The 18,847-nt window shown below is 41.4% G+C and overlaps 1 protein-coding gene across 1 annotated transcript in view; it reads left to right on the top strand.

Annotated features, from left to right (window-relative positions):
- Positions 1-13,557: 13,557 nt before the first annotated feature.
- The window catches only part of LOC106574019 (beta-1-syntrophin-like), a 100,416-nt gene continuing 95,126 nt past the window's right edge, over positions 13,558-18,847 (top strand). The window contains 1 exon segment of the mRNA XM_045696710.1: positions 13,558-14,386. Coding sequence (XP_045552666.1) covers positions 13,861-14,386 — 526 coding nt within the window. The 5' untranslated portion in view covers positions 13,558-13,860.

Here is an 18,847-nt window from a genome sequence, read left to right as displayed (position 1 = left end):
GTAAACTATAGCAGGGGAACAGTAAACACTACATTATGTTACTACACCATGTAAACTATAGCAGGGGGAAGGTAAACACTACATTATGTTACCACACCATGTAAACTATAGCAGGGGGAAGGTAAACACTACATTATGTTACAACACCATGTAAACTATAGCAGGGGGAAGGTAAACACTACATTATGTTACCACACCATGTAAACTATAGCAGGGGGAAGGTAAACACTACATTATGTTACTACACCATGTAAACTATAGCAGGGGAACGGTAAACACTACATTATGTTACCACACCATGTAAACTATAGCAGGGGAACGGTAAACACTACATTATGTTACCACACCATGTAAACTATAGCAGGGGAACGGTAAACACTACATTATGTTACCACACCATGTAAACTATAGCAGGGGGAAGGTAAACACTACATTATGTTACCACACCATGTAAACTATAGCGGGGGGAAGGTAAACACTACATTATGTTACCACACCATGTAAACTATAGCAGGGGAACAGTAAACACTACATTATGTTACCACACCATGTAAACTATAGCAGGGGGAACGGTAAACACTACATTATGTTACCACACCATGTAAACTATAGCAGGGGAAGGTAAACACTACATTATGTTACCACACCATGTAAACTATAGCAGGGGGACAGTAAACAATACATTATGTTACCACACCATGTAAACTATAGCAGGGGGAAGGTAAACACTACATTATGTTACCACACCATGTAAACTATAGCAGGGGGAAGGTAAACACTACATTATGTTACCACACCATGTAAACTATAGCAGGGGGAAGGTAAACACTACATTAAGTTACTACACCATGTAAACTATAGCAGGGGAACAGTAAACACTACATTATGTTACCACACCATGTAAACTATAGCAGGGGAACGGTAAACACTACATTATGTTACCACACCATGTAAACTATAGCAGGGGGAAGGTAAACACTACATTATGTTACCACACCATGTAAACTATAGCAGGGGGAAGGTAAACACTACATTATGTTACTACACCATGTAAACTATAGCAGGGGGAAGGTAAACACTACATTATGTTACCACACCATGTGAACTATAGCAGGGGAACAGTAAACACTACATTATGTTACCACACCATGTAAACTATAGCAGGGGAACGGTAAACACTACATTATGTTACCACACCATGTAAACTATAGCAGGGGAACAGTAAACACTACATTATGTTACCACACCATGTAAACTATAGCAGGGGAACAGTAAACACTACATTATGTTACTACACCATGTAAACTATAGCAGGGGGAAGGTAAAAACTACATTATGTTACCACACCATGTAAACTATAGCAGGGGAACAGTAAACACTACATTATGTTACCACACCATGTAAACTATAGCAGGGGAACAGTAAACACTACATTATGTTACCACACCATGTAAACTATAGCAGGGGGAAGGTAAACACTACATTATGTTACCACACCATGTAAACTATAGCAGGGGAACAGTAAACACTACATTATGTTACCACACCATGTAAACTATAGCAGGGGGAAGGTAAACACTACATTATGTTACCACACCATGTAAACTATAGCAGGGGAACAGTAAACACTACATTATGTTACCACACCATGTAAACTATAGCAGGGGGACAGTAAACACTACATTATGTTACCACACCATGTAAACTATAGCAGGGGGAAGGTAAACAATACATTATGTTACCACACCATGTAAACTATAGCAGGGGAACGGTAAACACTACATTATGTTACCACACCATGTAAACTATAGCAGGGGGACAGTAAACACTACATTATGTTACCACACCATGTAAACTATAGCAGGGGAACGGTAAACACTACATTATGTTACCACACCATGTAAACTATAGCAGGGGGAAGGTAAACAATACATTATGTTACCACACCATGTAAACTATAGCAGGGGGACAGTAAACACTACATTATGTTACCACACCATGTAAACTATAGCAGGGGGACAGTAAACAATACATTATGTTACCACACCATGTAAACTATAGCAGGGGGAAGGTAAACACTACATTATGTTACCACACCATGTAAACTATAGCAGGGGAACGGTAAACACTACATTATGTTACCACACCATGTAAACTATAGCAGGGGGAAGGTAAACACTACATTATGTTACCACACCATGTAAACTATAGCAGGGGAACGGTAAACACTACATTATGTTACCACACCATGTAAACTATAGCAGGGGGACAGTAAACACTACATTATGTTACCACACCATGTAAACTATAGCAGGGGGAAGGTAAACACTACATTATGTTACCACACCATGTAAACTATAGCAGGGGGAAGGTAAACACTACATTATGTTACCACACCATGTAAACTATAGCAGGGGAAGGTAAACACTACATTATGTTACCACACCATGTAAACTATAGCAGGGGGAAGGTAAACACTACATTATGTTACCACACCATGTAAACTATAGCAGGGGGAAGGTAAACACTACATTATGTTACCACACCATGTAAACTATAGCAGGGGGAAGGTAAACACTACATTATGTTACCACACCATGTAAACTATAGCAGGGGGAAGGTAAACACTACATTATGTTACCACACCATGTAAACTATAGCAGGGGAACAGTAAACACTACATTATGTTACCACACCATGTAAACTATAGCAGGGGGAAGGTAAACACTACATTATGTTACCACACCATGTAAACTATAGCAGGGGGAAGGTAAACACTACATTATGTTACCACACCATGTAAACTATAGCGGGGGAAGGTAAACACTACATTATGTTACTACACCATGTAAACTATAGCAGGGGAACAGTAAACACTACATTATGTTACCACACCATGTAAACTATAGCAGGGGGAAGGTAAACACTACATTATGTTACCACACCATGTAAACTATAGCAGGGGAACAGTAAACACTACATTATGTTACCACACCATGTAAACTATAGCAGGGGGAAGGTAAACACTACATTATGTTACTACACCATGTAAACTATAGCAGGGGGAAGGTAAACACTACATTATGTTACCACACCATGTAAACTATAGCAGGGGGAAGGTAAACACTACATTATGTTACCACACCATGTAAACTATAGCGGGGGGAAGGTAAACACTACATTATGTTACCACACCATGTAAACTATAGCAGGGGGAAGGTAAACACTACATTATGTTACCACACCATGTAAACTATAGCAGGGGAACAGTAAACACTACATTATGTTACCACACCATGTAAACTATAGCAGGGGAACAGTAAACACTACATTATGTTACCACACCATGTAAACTATAGCAGGGGGAAGGTAAACACTACATTATGTTACCACACCATGTAAACTATAGCAGGGGGAAGGTAAACACTACATTATGTTACCACACCATGTAAACTATAGCAGGGGAACAGTAAACACTACATTATGTTACCACACCATGTAAACTATAGCAGGTGAACAGTAAACACTACATTATGTTACCACACCATGTAAACTATAGCAGGGGAACAGTAAACACTACATTATGTTACTACACCATGTAAACTATAGCAGGGGGAAGGTAAACACTACATTATGTTACCACACCATGTAAACTATAGCAGGGGGAAGGTAAACACTACCTTATGTTACTACACCATGTAAACTATAGCAGGGGAACGGTAAACACTACATTATGTTACCACACCATGTAAACTATAGCAGGGGAACGGTAAACACTACATTATGTTACCACACCATGTAAACTATAGCAGGGGGAAGGTAAACACTACATTATGTTACCACACCATGTAAACTATAGCGGGGGGAAGGTAAACACTACATTATGTTACCACACCATGTAAACTATAGCAGGGGAACAGTAAACACTACATTATGTTACCACACCATGTAAACTATTGCAGGGGAACGGAAAACACTACATTATGTTACCACACCATGTAAACTATAGCAGGGGGAAGGTAAACACTACATTATGTTACCACACCATGTAAACTATAGCAGGGGAACGGTAAACACTACATTATGTTACCACACCATGTAAACTATAGCAGGGGGAAGGTAAACACTACATTATGTTACCACACCATGTAAACTATAGCAGGGGGAAGGTAAACACTACATTATGTTACCACACCATGTAAACTATAGCAGGGGGAAGGTAAACACTACATTATGTTACCACACCATGTAAACTATAGCAGGGGGAAGGTAAACACTACATTATGTTACCACACCATGTAAACTATAGCAGGGGAACAGTAAACACTACATTATGTTACCACACCATGTAAACTATAGCAGGGGGAACGGTAAACACTACATTATGTTACCACACCATGTAAACTATAGCAGGGGGAAGGTAAACACTACATTATGTTACCACACCATGTAAACTATAGCAGGGGGAAGGTAAACACTACATTATGTTACCACACCATGTAAACTATAGCAGGGGGAAGGTAAACACTACATTATGTTACCACACCATGTAAACTATAGCAGGGGAACGGTAAACACTACATTATGTTACCACACCATGTAAACTATAGCAGGGGGAAGGTAAACACTACATTATGTTACCACACCATGTAAACTATAGCAGGGGAACAGTAAACACTACATTATGTTACCACACCATGTAAACTATAGCAGGGGAACAGTAAACACTACATTATGTTACTACACCATGTAAACTATAGCAGGGGGAAGGTAAACACTACATTATGTTACCACACCATGTAAACTATAGCAGGGGAACAGTAAACACTACATTATGTTACCACACCATGTAAACTATAGCAGGGGAACAGTAAACACTACATTATGTTACCACACCATGTAAACTATAGCAGGGGGAAGGTAAACACTACATTATGTTACCACACCATGTAAACTATAGCAGGGGAACAGTAAACACTACATTATGTTACCACACCATGTAAACTATAGCAGGGGGACAGTAAACACTACATTATGTTACCACACCATGTAAACTATAGCAGGGGGAAGGTAAACAATACATTATGTTACCACACCATGTAAACTATAGCAGGGGGAAGGTAAACACTACATTATGTTACCACACCATGTAAACTATAGCAGGGGGAAGGTAAACACTACATTATGTTACCACACCATGTAAACTATAGCAGGGGAACAGTAAACACTACATTATGTTACCACACCATGTAAACTATAGCAGGGGGAAGGTAAACACTACATTATGTTACCACACCATGTAAACTATAGCAGGGGAACAGTAAACACTACATTATGTTACCACACCATGTAAACTATAGCAGGGGAACGGTAAACACTACATTATGTTACCACACCATGTAAACTATAGCAGGGGGACAGTAAACACTACATTATGTTACCACACCATGTAAACTATAGCAGGGGGAAGGTAAACAATACATTATGTTACCACACCATGTAAACTATAGCAGGGGAACGGTAAACACTACATTATGTTACCACACCATGTAAACTATAGCAGGGGGAAGGTAAACACTACATTATGTTACCACACCATGTAAACTATAGCAGGGGGAAGGTAAACACTACATTATGTTACTACACCATGTAAACTATAGCAGGGGGAAGGTAAACACTACATTATGTTACCACACCATGTAAACTATAGCAGGGGAACAGTAAACACTACATTATGTTACCACACCATGTAAACTATAGCAGGGGGAAGGTAAACACTACATTATGTTACCACACCATGTAAACTATAGCAGGGGGAAGGTAAACACTACATTATGTTACCACATCATGTAAACTATAGCAGGGGGAAGGTAAACACTACATTATGTTACCACACCATGTAACACATTTCAGAGGCCATATATTGTATTTCAGCATCTACAGTATTCAGCTAGACGTGTTGCACACACACACACTAAATCATGTACAGCTATATGTTTGCTATATATCCTCATGCCTATTTGACCCAGGAGGCAGCTCCTAGTTAACATTGCCTTGCCTCAACAATACTATAGATCGCTGTCTGTATGTAGTCCTACACTTATAGATACATGGTGTTTATGGAGGTACTGACCCAGATGGGTCTGGGAGTCCTGCTGCAGCACACAGTGGGGAGGTGGAAACGTGAGTCTGGAAGCCTGGAGCCCTGAAACAGTAGCCTATAGAACCCCGCCAGCTACAAAAAAAACATGAATTCCATATGAAATTAATACATTGATTTAGGTGTTAATACAATTCATTATGTAACCCTACACCTCTTAAAAACTAAACTATGGGTACTGTAAGTCAAACCCTGGATGGGAATATGTTTTAAATGAGACCAATGTCCTTTAGCACAGTCACACACACACACACACACACACACACACACACACACACACACACACACACACACACACACACACACACACACACACACACACACACACACACACACACACACACACACACACACACACACACACACACACACACACACACACACACACACACACACACACACACACACACACACACACACACACACACACACACACACACACACATACTCCACACACACACACACACACACACACACACCCCACACACACACACACACACACACACACCCCACGCACACACACTCACCCCACACCCACACACCCCGCACACCCACACACACACTCACTCCACACACACACTCTACACACGCACACTCCACACCCACACATCCCGCACACCCCACACATACACACACCCCCCCACACACACACCCTACACACACACACACACACACACACACCCACACACACACACACACCCCACACACACACCCTACACACACACACACACACACACACACACACACACACACACACACACACACACACACACACACACACACACACACACACACACACACACACACACACTCACCCCACACACACACACCACACCCACACACCCCCCACACACACACACTCCACACCCACACACCCCACACACACACACTCCACACACACACACACTCCACACCCCCACACACACACTCCACACCCACACACCCCACACACATCCTACACACCCCACACACACACACTCCACACCCACACACCCCACAAACCCCACACACACCCCACACACACACGTGAGAACAATAACAGTCCCAACTCTTCAACATAGCTCTTTATTATAATCTGCATGTTTCCTCCCTGCTGTTTCACTACACTGACTTGCCACAGGAACCACGTCCTCCTACATTTCACTACATAAAAATAATAAGCCCGTTTTTTTTTTTTACATGGCATCCTATTCCCTACATAGTACACTACTTTTGACCAATACCCAATGGTGCCCTATGCCATATACAATGCACTACAAATGTAGTGCACTATAAAGGAATAAGGAGCTGTTTGGGATGTAGACTAAGTGCTATGCTTGTTTGGGTCATCCTTCCTTTGGAGTTCCACGATAGAGTCAGCCACTCGTAAATCGGAGCCAAGAAATATTCAGGCCAGATTTATCCCAATCTACAGTTCTAATTTACACTGGAAGTTTTTATTTCATCTCTGTAGACCCACTGGATATAGTGCTGCAACACAAACTCCAACACTGTGGGCCAGCCAGACTTTCCTGGATCTTGGAATAGTCTGTCAACATTATAAAGAGAAAGGTGTTCTTTAAATAATATTATGAGGTTGAACCAGGGGTAGGATTTTAACAGTGAGGATGCTGACAAAGTTGATGGGTTTTTGTTGCCAAAGTGAGGCTTTTTATTTGGAAGGTGAATAATTAATATTGCTGGCCACTGTACAAGTATTTACAAAAACAAATGAACAGGACAACGAACAAAAAGTTGGCATAATAAACTCAAATGAAAACTTCACTCATGCCTGTACCAGGGAGTGAGTGAGTGAGCGTTAAAAAGGAATGTCACGCCCCGATATGTTTCACTTGTGCTTGTCTCCACCCCCCTCCAGGTGTCGCCCATCTTCCCCATTTATCCCCTGGGTATTTATACCTGTGTTTTCTGTCTGTCTGTGCCAGTTTGTCTTGTTTGTCAAGTTTACCAGAGGTCATCCTGTCAGCGCCTGTGGTTTTTCCCAGTCACTATTTTTCTTGTCCTCCTGATTTTTGACCCTTGCCTGTCCTGACCCTGTACCCGCCCGCATGACCACTCTGCCTGAGCCTGCCTGCCGTCCTGTATCTTTGCTCCTACTCTGGATTATCGACCCCTGCCTGCCTTGACCTGTCGCTTGCCTACCCAGGTGGTTACAATAAACATTGTTACTTCACAGTCTGCACTTGGGTCTTACCTTGATTCCTGATAAGGAAAGAAATTCCACAAATTAACTTTTAAGAAGGCACACCTGATAATTGAAATACATTCCAGGTGACTTCCTCATGAAGCTGGTTGAGAGAATGCCAAGCATGTGCAAAGCTGTCATCAAGGCAAAGGGTGGCTATTTGAAGAATCTGAAATATAAAATATATTTTGATTTGTTTAACACTTTTTTGGTTACTACATGATTCCATATGTGTTGTTTCATAGTTGTGATGTCTTCACTATTATTCTACAATGTAGAAAATAGTAAAAATAAAGAAAAACCCTTGAATGAGTAGGTGTTCTAAAACTTTTGACCGGTAGTGTATACTTGGGAATATAAACACGTACATCGCCCCGGGAATAAGCAACTTCCGCTATACCTGTAATCTGTATCATGCACTCGAACGCACCACTGTTTGCCTGTAAAAATCCGATCAGGAAATAAGACTCAACCCTCTTCAATAAACAAGGAAATACAAGGTAAGCCTTTATATTTCTACAGCTTTATCTCTACGTTTCAGCTGATAAACATGTCCACGTCATAGTTGGAACTGTTGATCGTTACATACATGTTTAGACCGGCAGACACACAACAAAAGGTTTTGATTGACGGCGTGCGACTACAAACTCTCATACATGTCTCCTCTCGTTTGCAGGTGATCAACAATCAAGACATCGAAATACATCGCTAATCCCACATTATATTCAATAAATACATGTGCCTCATGAACAGTTCCATAAACATTGTCCGGTTATTCATAATCAGGCCTAACTGTAGTTTAGGGGACAGAGATAATAGGACGATCATCACAGATATCATTCACATTATTACCAGGAATTGACTCTGATCATTAAATAGAACTACAGAAGAAAATACTTCTATGTTTAGACCTCACTATAAATGTGTTAGTCTGTTATTAATTAATTAGGTAATGACATGGTGATGACTATTTAAATTATACAAAAATAAACTAATATGATTATTAATGAAATTCACTGCTATTGTTTGTTTATTTTGAAGGTAATTCACACAAATAACATTAGTCTTGTTTCATATCTAATTTGCACATAAAAGTAACAACAATATGCCTCATTAGCCTAAAATGCTTATTCTTGGAATATCCGTTCTCTCGCTCTCTCTCTTCCTGTCTCTCTCCTCTCTTGTTAACGCTCTCTCTTTCTCTCTCTCTCCTCTCCTGTTAACGCTCTTCCTTTCTATCCTTCTCTAAATATGTCATTACTTTCTCCTATATATCATTATAATCATCCAATCAGGTAGTCTCTTAACATTGGCCATGTTGTCAATCCAGCATGACTTCTGCCGCATTCAAAACAACTGGTAACTCGGAACTGGGAAATCTCAATATTTCCGAGTTCCGAGTCTTGAACTCATTGAAGTCTGAGATTTAGTAAGGATCTATGGGATCGGTGTCCCTATACCGGGACCGTTGTTGCTAACGTGCGCTAATGTGACTAGAATGACGCTGTAAGTAACAGCAAACTTTCCAGGACAAAGACATGTCTTATATGGGCAGAATGCATACATTCTTGTTAATCTAACTGCACTGTCCAATTTACGGTAGCTATTACAGTGAACAAATACCATGCCGTTGTTTGAGGAGAGTGCACAACAACAAAAAACGTTTATCACGGAAACTGGTTTGATACATTCACCTCTGAAGGTAAATAATGTACTTACATTCAGTAATCTTGCTCTGATTTGTCATCCTGAGGGTCCCAGAGATAAAATGTAGGATAGTTTTGTTTGATAGAATCTATTTTTATATTAAAATGTAGGAACTGGTATCTACAGTTTGAACCTCTGCTGTCTCTGGCCCCACACCCACCCCGTCCGGCCATCTAGATGTGTGAATGTTAGTGTTTTTTCTGTAGGAAGCTAATTATCCATCATGTATGACATTCCTGGGAGTGTGTAAACTTAAATTTTGTATTACCATATATTTTTTGTATGTTCTCTATAGTTATCTACTTGAAAATGTATCAATTGACCAATTTGGCACATTTGGGAAGACTTGATAGAAAATATAGTGCAGTATTGCAATGCTTCACTTGATCAGTCTGAAACTTTGCACACACACTGCTGCCATCTGTTGGTCAAAATCTAAATTGTGCCTAAACTCCAATATGATATTATGGTCTTTCTCTTGCATTTCAAATATGATGGAACAAAATAAAAATTTGAAAACGCATGTTTTTTTTGTTTGTATTATCTTTTACCAGATCGAATGTGTTATATTCTCCTACATTAATTTCACTGTCGACATGACTGATGATGGACTGCTAGCTTGCTAGCTAAGATTTTGAAAGTATGATGTTAACATGATCAGTCCAATCAAAGCTACGGTAGATTTGACATAATTTTATAGGTGGCAATTACCATGAGCCTTCTTGGATGGGCACTTATTTTTTTGGGTATTTTACCCCCTTTTTCGTGATACCCAACTGCGATCCAATTACGATCTTGTCTCACTGCTGCAACTCCCCAATGGGCTCAGGAGAGGCGAAGGTTGAGTCATGCATCCTGCAAAACATGACCCACCAAAACGCACTTCTTAACACCCACCTGCTTAACCTGGAAGCCAGCTGCACCACCACCCAACTGCAGGCGCCCGGCCCGACACAAGGAGTCGCTAGAGCGCCGTGAGCCAAGTAAAGTCCCCCCGTCCCCCCGTCCCCGTCCCCCCGTCCCCCCCGGCCAAACTCTCCCCTAACCCAGACAATGCTGGGCCAATTGTGCACCGCCCTATAGGACTCCGGGTCTGTAGTTACGCCTCAAGCATTGCGATGCAGTGCCTGAGACTTCTGCGCCACCCGGGAGGCCGGATGGGCACTTCTAATGTAACTCTGTTGCAGCACCCAAGGTGCTTGAATTTATTTTCTGGTGAAGTAGTGTCCCCATGAGTGACAGAACACTGAGCCAATCACGGCGCAACTAAAGAATATTACCAACCCCTATGCTCCATATATTCCGCTGGCTGCTCCACCACCACAGAAAGCACTGAGCTAGACTGAAACACCTGCATTTTGGAGCTGCCTTACTCAAGAAAACAAAAAAGAGACCATGTTTGTTTGCGGCTTTATTAACTCAATTATTATAATTTTTTTAACATTGTTTGCAAACTGATATATGACACGTATTAATGTCAAAATAGCATGCAAAACAGGCTAAAATAAAATAAAAGGTTTTTGGTTTAGCTAAATAGGTTGGGCTTAAAACAGCCCTGAATGACGGGTCGCCACTGGATACGGAGCTTTCGGAAGCAGGAAATAGCACCCTATTCCCCAGAACCCTATAGGCCCTGGTCAAAAGTAGTGCACTAAATAGGGACTGTGGTGTAGTTTCGGCTTCCCCCATAGAAAGGGCTAGGTAGACTTTACTCTAGGATAGATTTATTTAGCCTGATCTCAAAATGATGAAACATTATTCCTGAGCGGATCAGATGTGTATATTAATAGAAATGTTTCTGTTCTCTATTCCCAGGACAGAAAGAACTCTCTTCATCACACCAGAAGAGGAGGAGAAACTGTTTTGATATTATGCAAAGAAAAAATGAAGATTGGTTCTCAGAAATAGGCCTATAAATATTGAAGGAGAAAAGATTAGCTATAGACCAGGGATCATCAACTAGATTCAGCCAGTCATCTGGGCTAGTTTCTTCTGTCTTTTGTAGACTCCAAATTGACCGCAAGAAGCCCAAGCAGATACAATATTTGACTAAAACATGTCAAACTGTGCTTACAGTTGTGTACAATCACATATATCTCTCTATTATGCATGGGAATACTTTAGAACAGATTTCAGACATTAAAATCACTTGGATCTGATTTCCTGGTGTTTTACAGTTTTATGTCCAACATAATTTTTTTACTAAAAATAAATATTTATACATATTTTTGCTCAGAAAACGTATATACTGTATATTGTGACAGACAGCAGACCTATAAACTGTATATTGTGACAGACAGCAGGACTACAGACTGTATATTGTGACAGACAGCAGGTATAGACTGTATATTGTGACAGACAGCAGGGCTACAGACTGTATATTGTGACAGACAGCAGGACTACAGACTGTATATTGTGACAGACAGCAGGGCTATAGACTGTATATTGTGACAGACAGCAGGGCTATAGACTGTATATTGTGATAGACAGCAGGGCTATAGACTGTATATTGTGACAGACAGCAGGGCTATAGACTGTATATTGTGACAGACAGCAGGGCTATAGACTGTATATTGTGACAGACAGCAGGGCTATAGACTGTATATTGTGACAGACAGCAGGGCTATAGACTGTATATTGTGACAGACAGCAGGGCTATAGACTGTATATTGTGACAGACAGCAGGGCTATAGACTGTACATTGTGACAGACAGCAGGGCTACGCCGGTTCTCTCTCCACCATCAGATGGCGCTAACATACAGTACTTCTGTAACGTTCTCTCATCGTGTTTCAGATGGCGTTTACATATTTCTGTAACGTTCTCTCATCGTGTTTCAGATGGCGTTTACATATTTCTGTAACGTTCTCTCATCGTGTTTCAGATGGCGTTTACATATTTCTGTAACGTTCTCTCATCGTGTTTCAGATGGCGTTTACATATTTCTGTAACGTTCTCTCATCGTGTTTCAGATGGCGTTTACATATTTCTGTAACGTTCTCTCATCGTGTTTCAGATGGCGTTTACATATTTCTGTAAAGTTCTCTCATCGTTTTTCGTTGGAAAAATGTACCCACCACGCCTAGTATATCATCCATTACAAATAACTCATAGAATATGCTCATTCCCAATTAGCCTATAATAATGCATATTTGTAGATTATTAGGCTAGTTTAGTCTATTTTACACGTGTAATGACCATTGCACGTGCATTTAGTCCGTGAGATGTTATAAAATACGACTTCACTTTTTTTTTAAACAAAAGTTTTGTGTTTAAACCCCCCAACAAATCTTTCTGCCGAAGCCGAGCAAACAATGCGCACCTGGCACGCTGCATGGGCCGCACAAGAGAGAGAGAGCGGGACAGGCAAAAGTCTACTGGGCGGACACCTCCAAAGTGCCTACTGTCCCAACATTGGGACATTCCTTTACACGGGTCGCCCTCTGAATAAAACCAAGCATGCCTGGTAATGTTTGTCAAAGGGTGGTAATAATGTATGTAATAGGGGTGTAATAAGGTATTACGCTCTTACATTACGTTAGTGTGGGCTACACATGTCATTTGAACTTCAGCACAGCTCTCGGCAGTGTTCTGTGTGGATAGAAATGTGATTTGCTTAGTGGGATTGCCCTTCGAGGTTTGCTCCACCCAAAGAGGATATGGGCTGTTGGAGCAGGGACTGGGTTATGTTGCCAAAAAAAAGAGCCGTTAGCTGAAGTTGCTGAACTACTGGAAAGCCATGCCGAGAAGTTCGGGGGTAAAGTCCTATGTGAGTTTTAATCACATGGCATTTTAAGAATGCTTCAAAGATGGCGGTAGCTACAGTAATTTCGGGGAACAGAGTACAAAAAAGTGGATTTTTGGAGGTTTTAGTGAGGGACCGATGGCACAAAGTTTTGGCTAACTTGAACGAAGAAGCTCTAACGCTGAGCTGCGAGGACCTGGGAGAGAATGTGACCCTAAACGGCATCACCAATGGATCTTACGGGTGCAACGCATCTCACCCGGATCACACAAACAGTCCGAAAACTGCGGTGAGGACAGCTTTCACGGATTTACAGGACCAAGTCCCAGAGGCGATTGCCAATCGAAAAAGATGTGTGAAAGTAATAAAGCAAGAGGTAGGAGGACTCGGCATCAGCATAAAGGGAGGAAAAGAGAATAAAATGCCGATACTTATTAGTAAGATCTTCAAAGGTCTGGCTGCGGATCAAACCCAAGCCTTATATGTCGGTGACGCGATTCTGTCGGTGAACGGTGTGAACCTGCGGGACGCTACGCATGACGAGGCGGTGCAGGGGCTCAAACGAGCCGGGAGAGAGGTGACGCTAGAAGGTAAGAACGGAACGGGACCAACTGTCGTTCGATACATTCTTTCTTGGTGAAGTGTGGGGGCCCGGGGGCATCCTCGAATCTATATGCAGGCTGCCAGAGGAATTACGCACATGAATATTTCTGCTCTCAAACATATGAGTGATCAACCTCTGTCAACTGTGCCAACAAACAAACATTATTCTTTTTTTCCTTCAATTTTCTAAAAACTTTCAATATTATTCATTTCCATGTCGGCTCAATGCTGGGGCAAAAGGATGGCTATTTGAAACTCCAAAATAGTGTTACATTTTTTGGGGCAATAATGGAGATTAACTGAAACATTATTATGTTGTTTCTTGCAATAGCCTTCCGTGACTTTAAAGATTATTTATCTCGAAACTGTGATTCCTAAAAGATGTGTCTGGAGATTTGGTCAATTCAAGTCAGGAATGAGCAGGGACAGCTCTACCATAATGACCTCTTCATGTTCTCATTACATGTAGTGCAACAAGGGAGGTGTGGTATATGGCCAATATACCACGGCTAAGGGCTGTTCTTAAAGCACGACACATCGCGGAGTGCCTGGACACAGCCCTTAGCCGTGGTATATTGGCCATATACCACAAACCCCAGAGGTGCCTTATTGAATAAATATATTTAAACAAACAATATTGGAATTACCATGGTAACAACCAACTATCTCTGGCTGATTGATAGATTATGATAGAATATGAATGTTGAATGAAGTAAAACATCAACTCTCTGGCTGATTGATAGATTATGATAGAATATGAATGTTGAATGAAGTAAAACATCAACTCTCTGGCTGATTGATAGATTATGATAGAATATGAATGTTGAATGAAGTAAAACATCAACTCTCTGGCTGATTGATAGATTATGATAGAATATGAATGTTGAATGAAGTAAAACATCAACTCTCTGGCTGATTGATAGATTATGATAGAAGTGGCTTGTCAACTCCGTCACTTGATGGCTAACCACCTTAAAATCTATTTTTTTGGTCAATATTCGGAGAAAAGAATGTGTAATCACTGTTCTGAAACATATGCTTAAACAATTGAACAACTTTCTGTGCAAGACCTAAGGGTTAATGTTTGCTTTATAAATGTTGTTTTACATTCTAAATCTAGAAAAACTAAAATTAGCCATGGAGCATTACATAGTGCTATAAAACAAAACTAAAATTAGCCATGGAGCATGACATAGTGCTATAAAACAAAACTAAAATTAGCCATGGAGCATGACATAGTGCTATAAAACAAAACTAAAATGATTGTAATTTATCAAAAGGGTTTTATTTTGTTCTCCAGACATTTTCACCTGCAAAAATAAACGTTTTCAATAGGCCTATCAGCAACGTCAACAGTTGCTGACGGAATAAGGAAATCATTTTATGTCCTTGTTCCTTGTTGATAAATATTTAGGTGACTCCCTCTCCATGTTGCGAAATCAAATACTTTGAATTTCTGAGGAAATCTTTATCATCCAACCTTGGGAATCACAGGACTGGGAGTGTAATATCAAGTTTTACCCAAAACAATACAGGCTTACACACACACACACACACACACACACACACACACACACACACACACACACACACACACACACACACACACACACACACACACACACACACACACACACACACACACACACAGAGCAGGGTTATTACAGTTCCAGCAGAAGGAAGCAGGGTAGAGCAGAGGTCTGCTGTAATGATAAGCTCAAAGACATTACGGGGTTTGAGTCAGAGGAGGCTAGTGGGAGGAGCTGTAGGAGGGCGGCCTCATTGTAATCACTGGAATGGAACTATTGGAACAGTATCAAACATATGGAAACCACATGTTTGACTCCATTCCATGTATTTCATTCCAGCCATTACAATGAGCCTGTCCTCCTACAGCTCCCCCACCAGCCTCCACTGGTTGGAATGCATTGCCCTCCTGAGAGTTCTCACACTCCTGAAATTCATCATGTGTGTCTGTAAAGACTGTTCTGAAGAGCTAATAACAGGATGTACATACTGTAGCATGTTCTATGTTTGTGAATTATGAATGAAGCATGGGGATAATGTACAGCAATGACTACAACATGATCACAATGTATGCCTTTGAGTACACCGTGTATGAGATACAGTATTGTACTTGAGAAGCTGAGTTCTGGTCAGAGGAATTGGAGTGAAGATGAGGAAACAGCTGATTTGTGCGTTACTGAATAACTCAGAGGACTCCCATGTTTCAGCTTCTCTCTCAGTTGAAGCCTCACTACACCAGAGGACTCCCATGTTTCATCTTCTCTCTCAGTTGAAGCCTCACTACACCAGAGGACTCCCATGTTTCATCTTCTCTCTCAGTTGAAGCCTCACTACACCAGAGGACTCCCATGTTTCATCTTCTCTCTCAGTTGAAGCCTCACTACACCAGAGGACTCCCATGTTTCAGCTTCTCTCTCAGTTGAAGCCTCACAACACCAGAGAACTCCCATGTTTCATCTTCTCTCTCAGTTGAAGCCTCACTACACCAGAGGACTCCCATGTTTCATCTTCTCTCTCAGTTGAAGCCTCACTACACCAGAGGACTCCCATGTTTCATCTTCTCTCTCAGTTGAAGCCTCACTACACCAGAGGACTCCCATGTTTCAGCTTCTCTCTCAGTTGAAGCCTCACTACACCAGAGAACTCCCATGTTTCATCTTCTCTCTCAGTTGAAGCCTCACTACACCAGAGAACTCCCATGTTTCAGCTTCTCTCTCAGTTGAAGCCTCACTACACCAGAGAACTCCCATGTTTCATCTTCTCTCTCAGTTGAAGCCTCACTACACCAGAGAACTCCCATGTTTCAGCTTCTCTCTCAGTTGAAGCCTCACTACACCAGAGAACTCCCATGTTTCATCTTCTCTCTCAGTTGAAGCCTCACTACACCAGAGGACTCCCATGTTTCATCTTCTCTCTCAGTTGAAGCCTCACTACACCAGAGGACTCCCATGTTTCATCTTCTCTCTCAGTTGAAGCCTCACTACACCAGAGGACTCCCATGTTTCATCTTCTCTCTCAGTTGAAGCCTCACAACACCAGAGGACTCCCATGTTTCATCTTCTCTCTCAGTTGAAGCCTCACTACACCAGAGGACTCCCATGTTTCATCTTCTCTCTCAGTTGAAGCCTCACTACACCAGAGGACTCCCATGTTTCATCTTCTCTCTCAGTTGAAGCCTCACTACACCAGAGGACTCCCATGTTTCATCTTCTCTCTCAGTTGAAGCCTCACTACACCAGAGAACTCCCATGTTTCATCTTCTCTCTCAGTTGAAGCCTCACTACACCAGAGGACTCCCATGTTTCAGCTTCTCTCTCAGTTGAAGCCTCACTACACCAGAGAACTCCCATGTTTCATCTTCTCTCTCAGTTGAAGCCTCACTACACCAGAGAACTCCCATGTTTCAGCTTCTCTCTCAGTTGAAGCCTCACTACACCAGAGAACTCCCATGTTTCATCTTCTCTCTCAGTTGAAGCCTCACTACACCAGAGGACTCCCATGTTTCATCTTCTCTTTCACATTGTTTGTATTACACACACACACACACACACACACACACACACACACACACACACACACACACACACACACACACACACACACACACACACACACACACACACACACGCAATTATGTTATATCTAGTGACAGAAGTGACCTCTCATTGAGTCTACTGTCTACTGCCTGGCTGTCATCACATTCACCTGTGTGTGTGTGTGTGTGTGTGTGTGTGTGTGTGTGTGTGTGTGTGTGTGTGTGTGTGTGTGTGTGTGTGTGTGTGTGTGTGTGATCAGCAGACAGTCTGGACTACAACACTCTCTGCAAATTGACTGGTGGTTGTGTCATCAGAGAAGCTCTCATGACTACACCAGCTGTTAGTAGTAGTGAGGCCACACACACACACACACACACACACACACACACACACACACACACACACACACACACACACACACACACACACACACACACACACACACACACACACACTGTGATGACAGAGTGAACCATCTACTCGTCGCCCTAATACAGTTTAGAAAACAGTTTTCTCAACACTCCTATTATCCACTCTGTGAATTTACTGTTTGATTCATTTACTTTGACTCAATTCATTATATGAATATGGTCCTTTAACTAGTTTTCCATAAGCTACAGTACAGACGGCCCTACTGGTTGTTCTTAACATACAAGTCATGTTATGAACACAGTCAATCTCACTGTGATATTGTCTAATATTTCTGCTAAAGTTCATATAAACTGTAGTCCATTTAACTGGGCATTCAAGTACCTTGTTCTTGCTTTGATAAGATCAAACATTTTCAGGCGGCAGAGGGAAAAAGACACCTTGTAGACCTCTGTGTATTCTGTAAAAGGTGTTTTGTTCTGTAGCAGTATCTACCTGCCATTCAGTGGAGGTAAA

The sequence above is a fragment of the Salmo salar genome, chromosome ssa02, assembly GCF_905237065.1.
Source record: "Salmo salar chromosome ssa02, Ssal_v3.1, whole genome shotgun sequence".
NCBI lineage: Eukaryota > Metazoa > Chordata > Actinopteri > Salmoniformes > Salmonidae > Salmo > Salmo salar.
The sequence above is the reverse complement of the archived record's forward strand: the minus strand, read 5'-3'. Positions and strand labels throughout refer to the sequence as shown.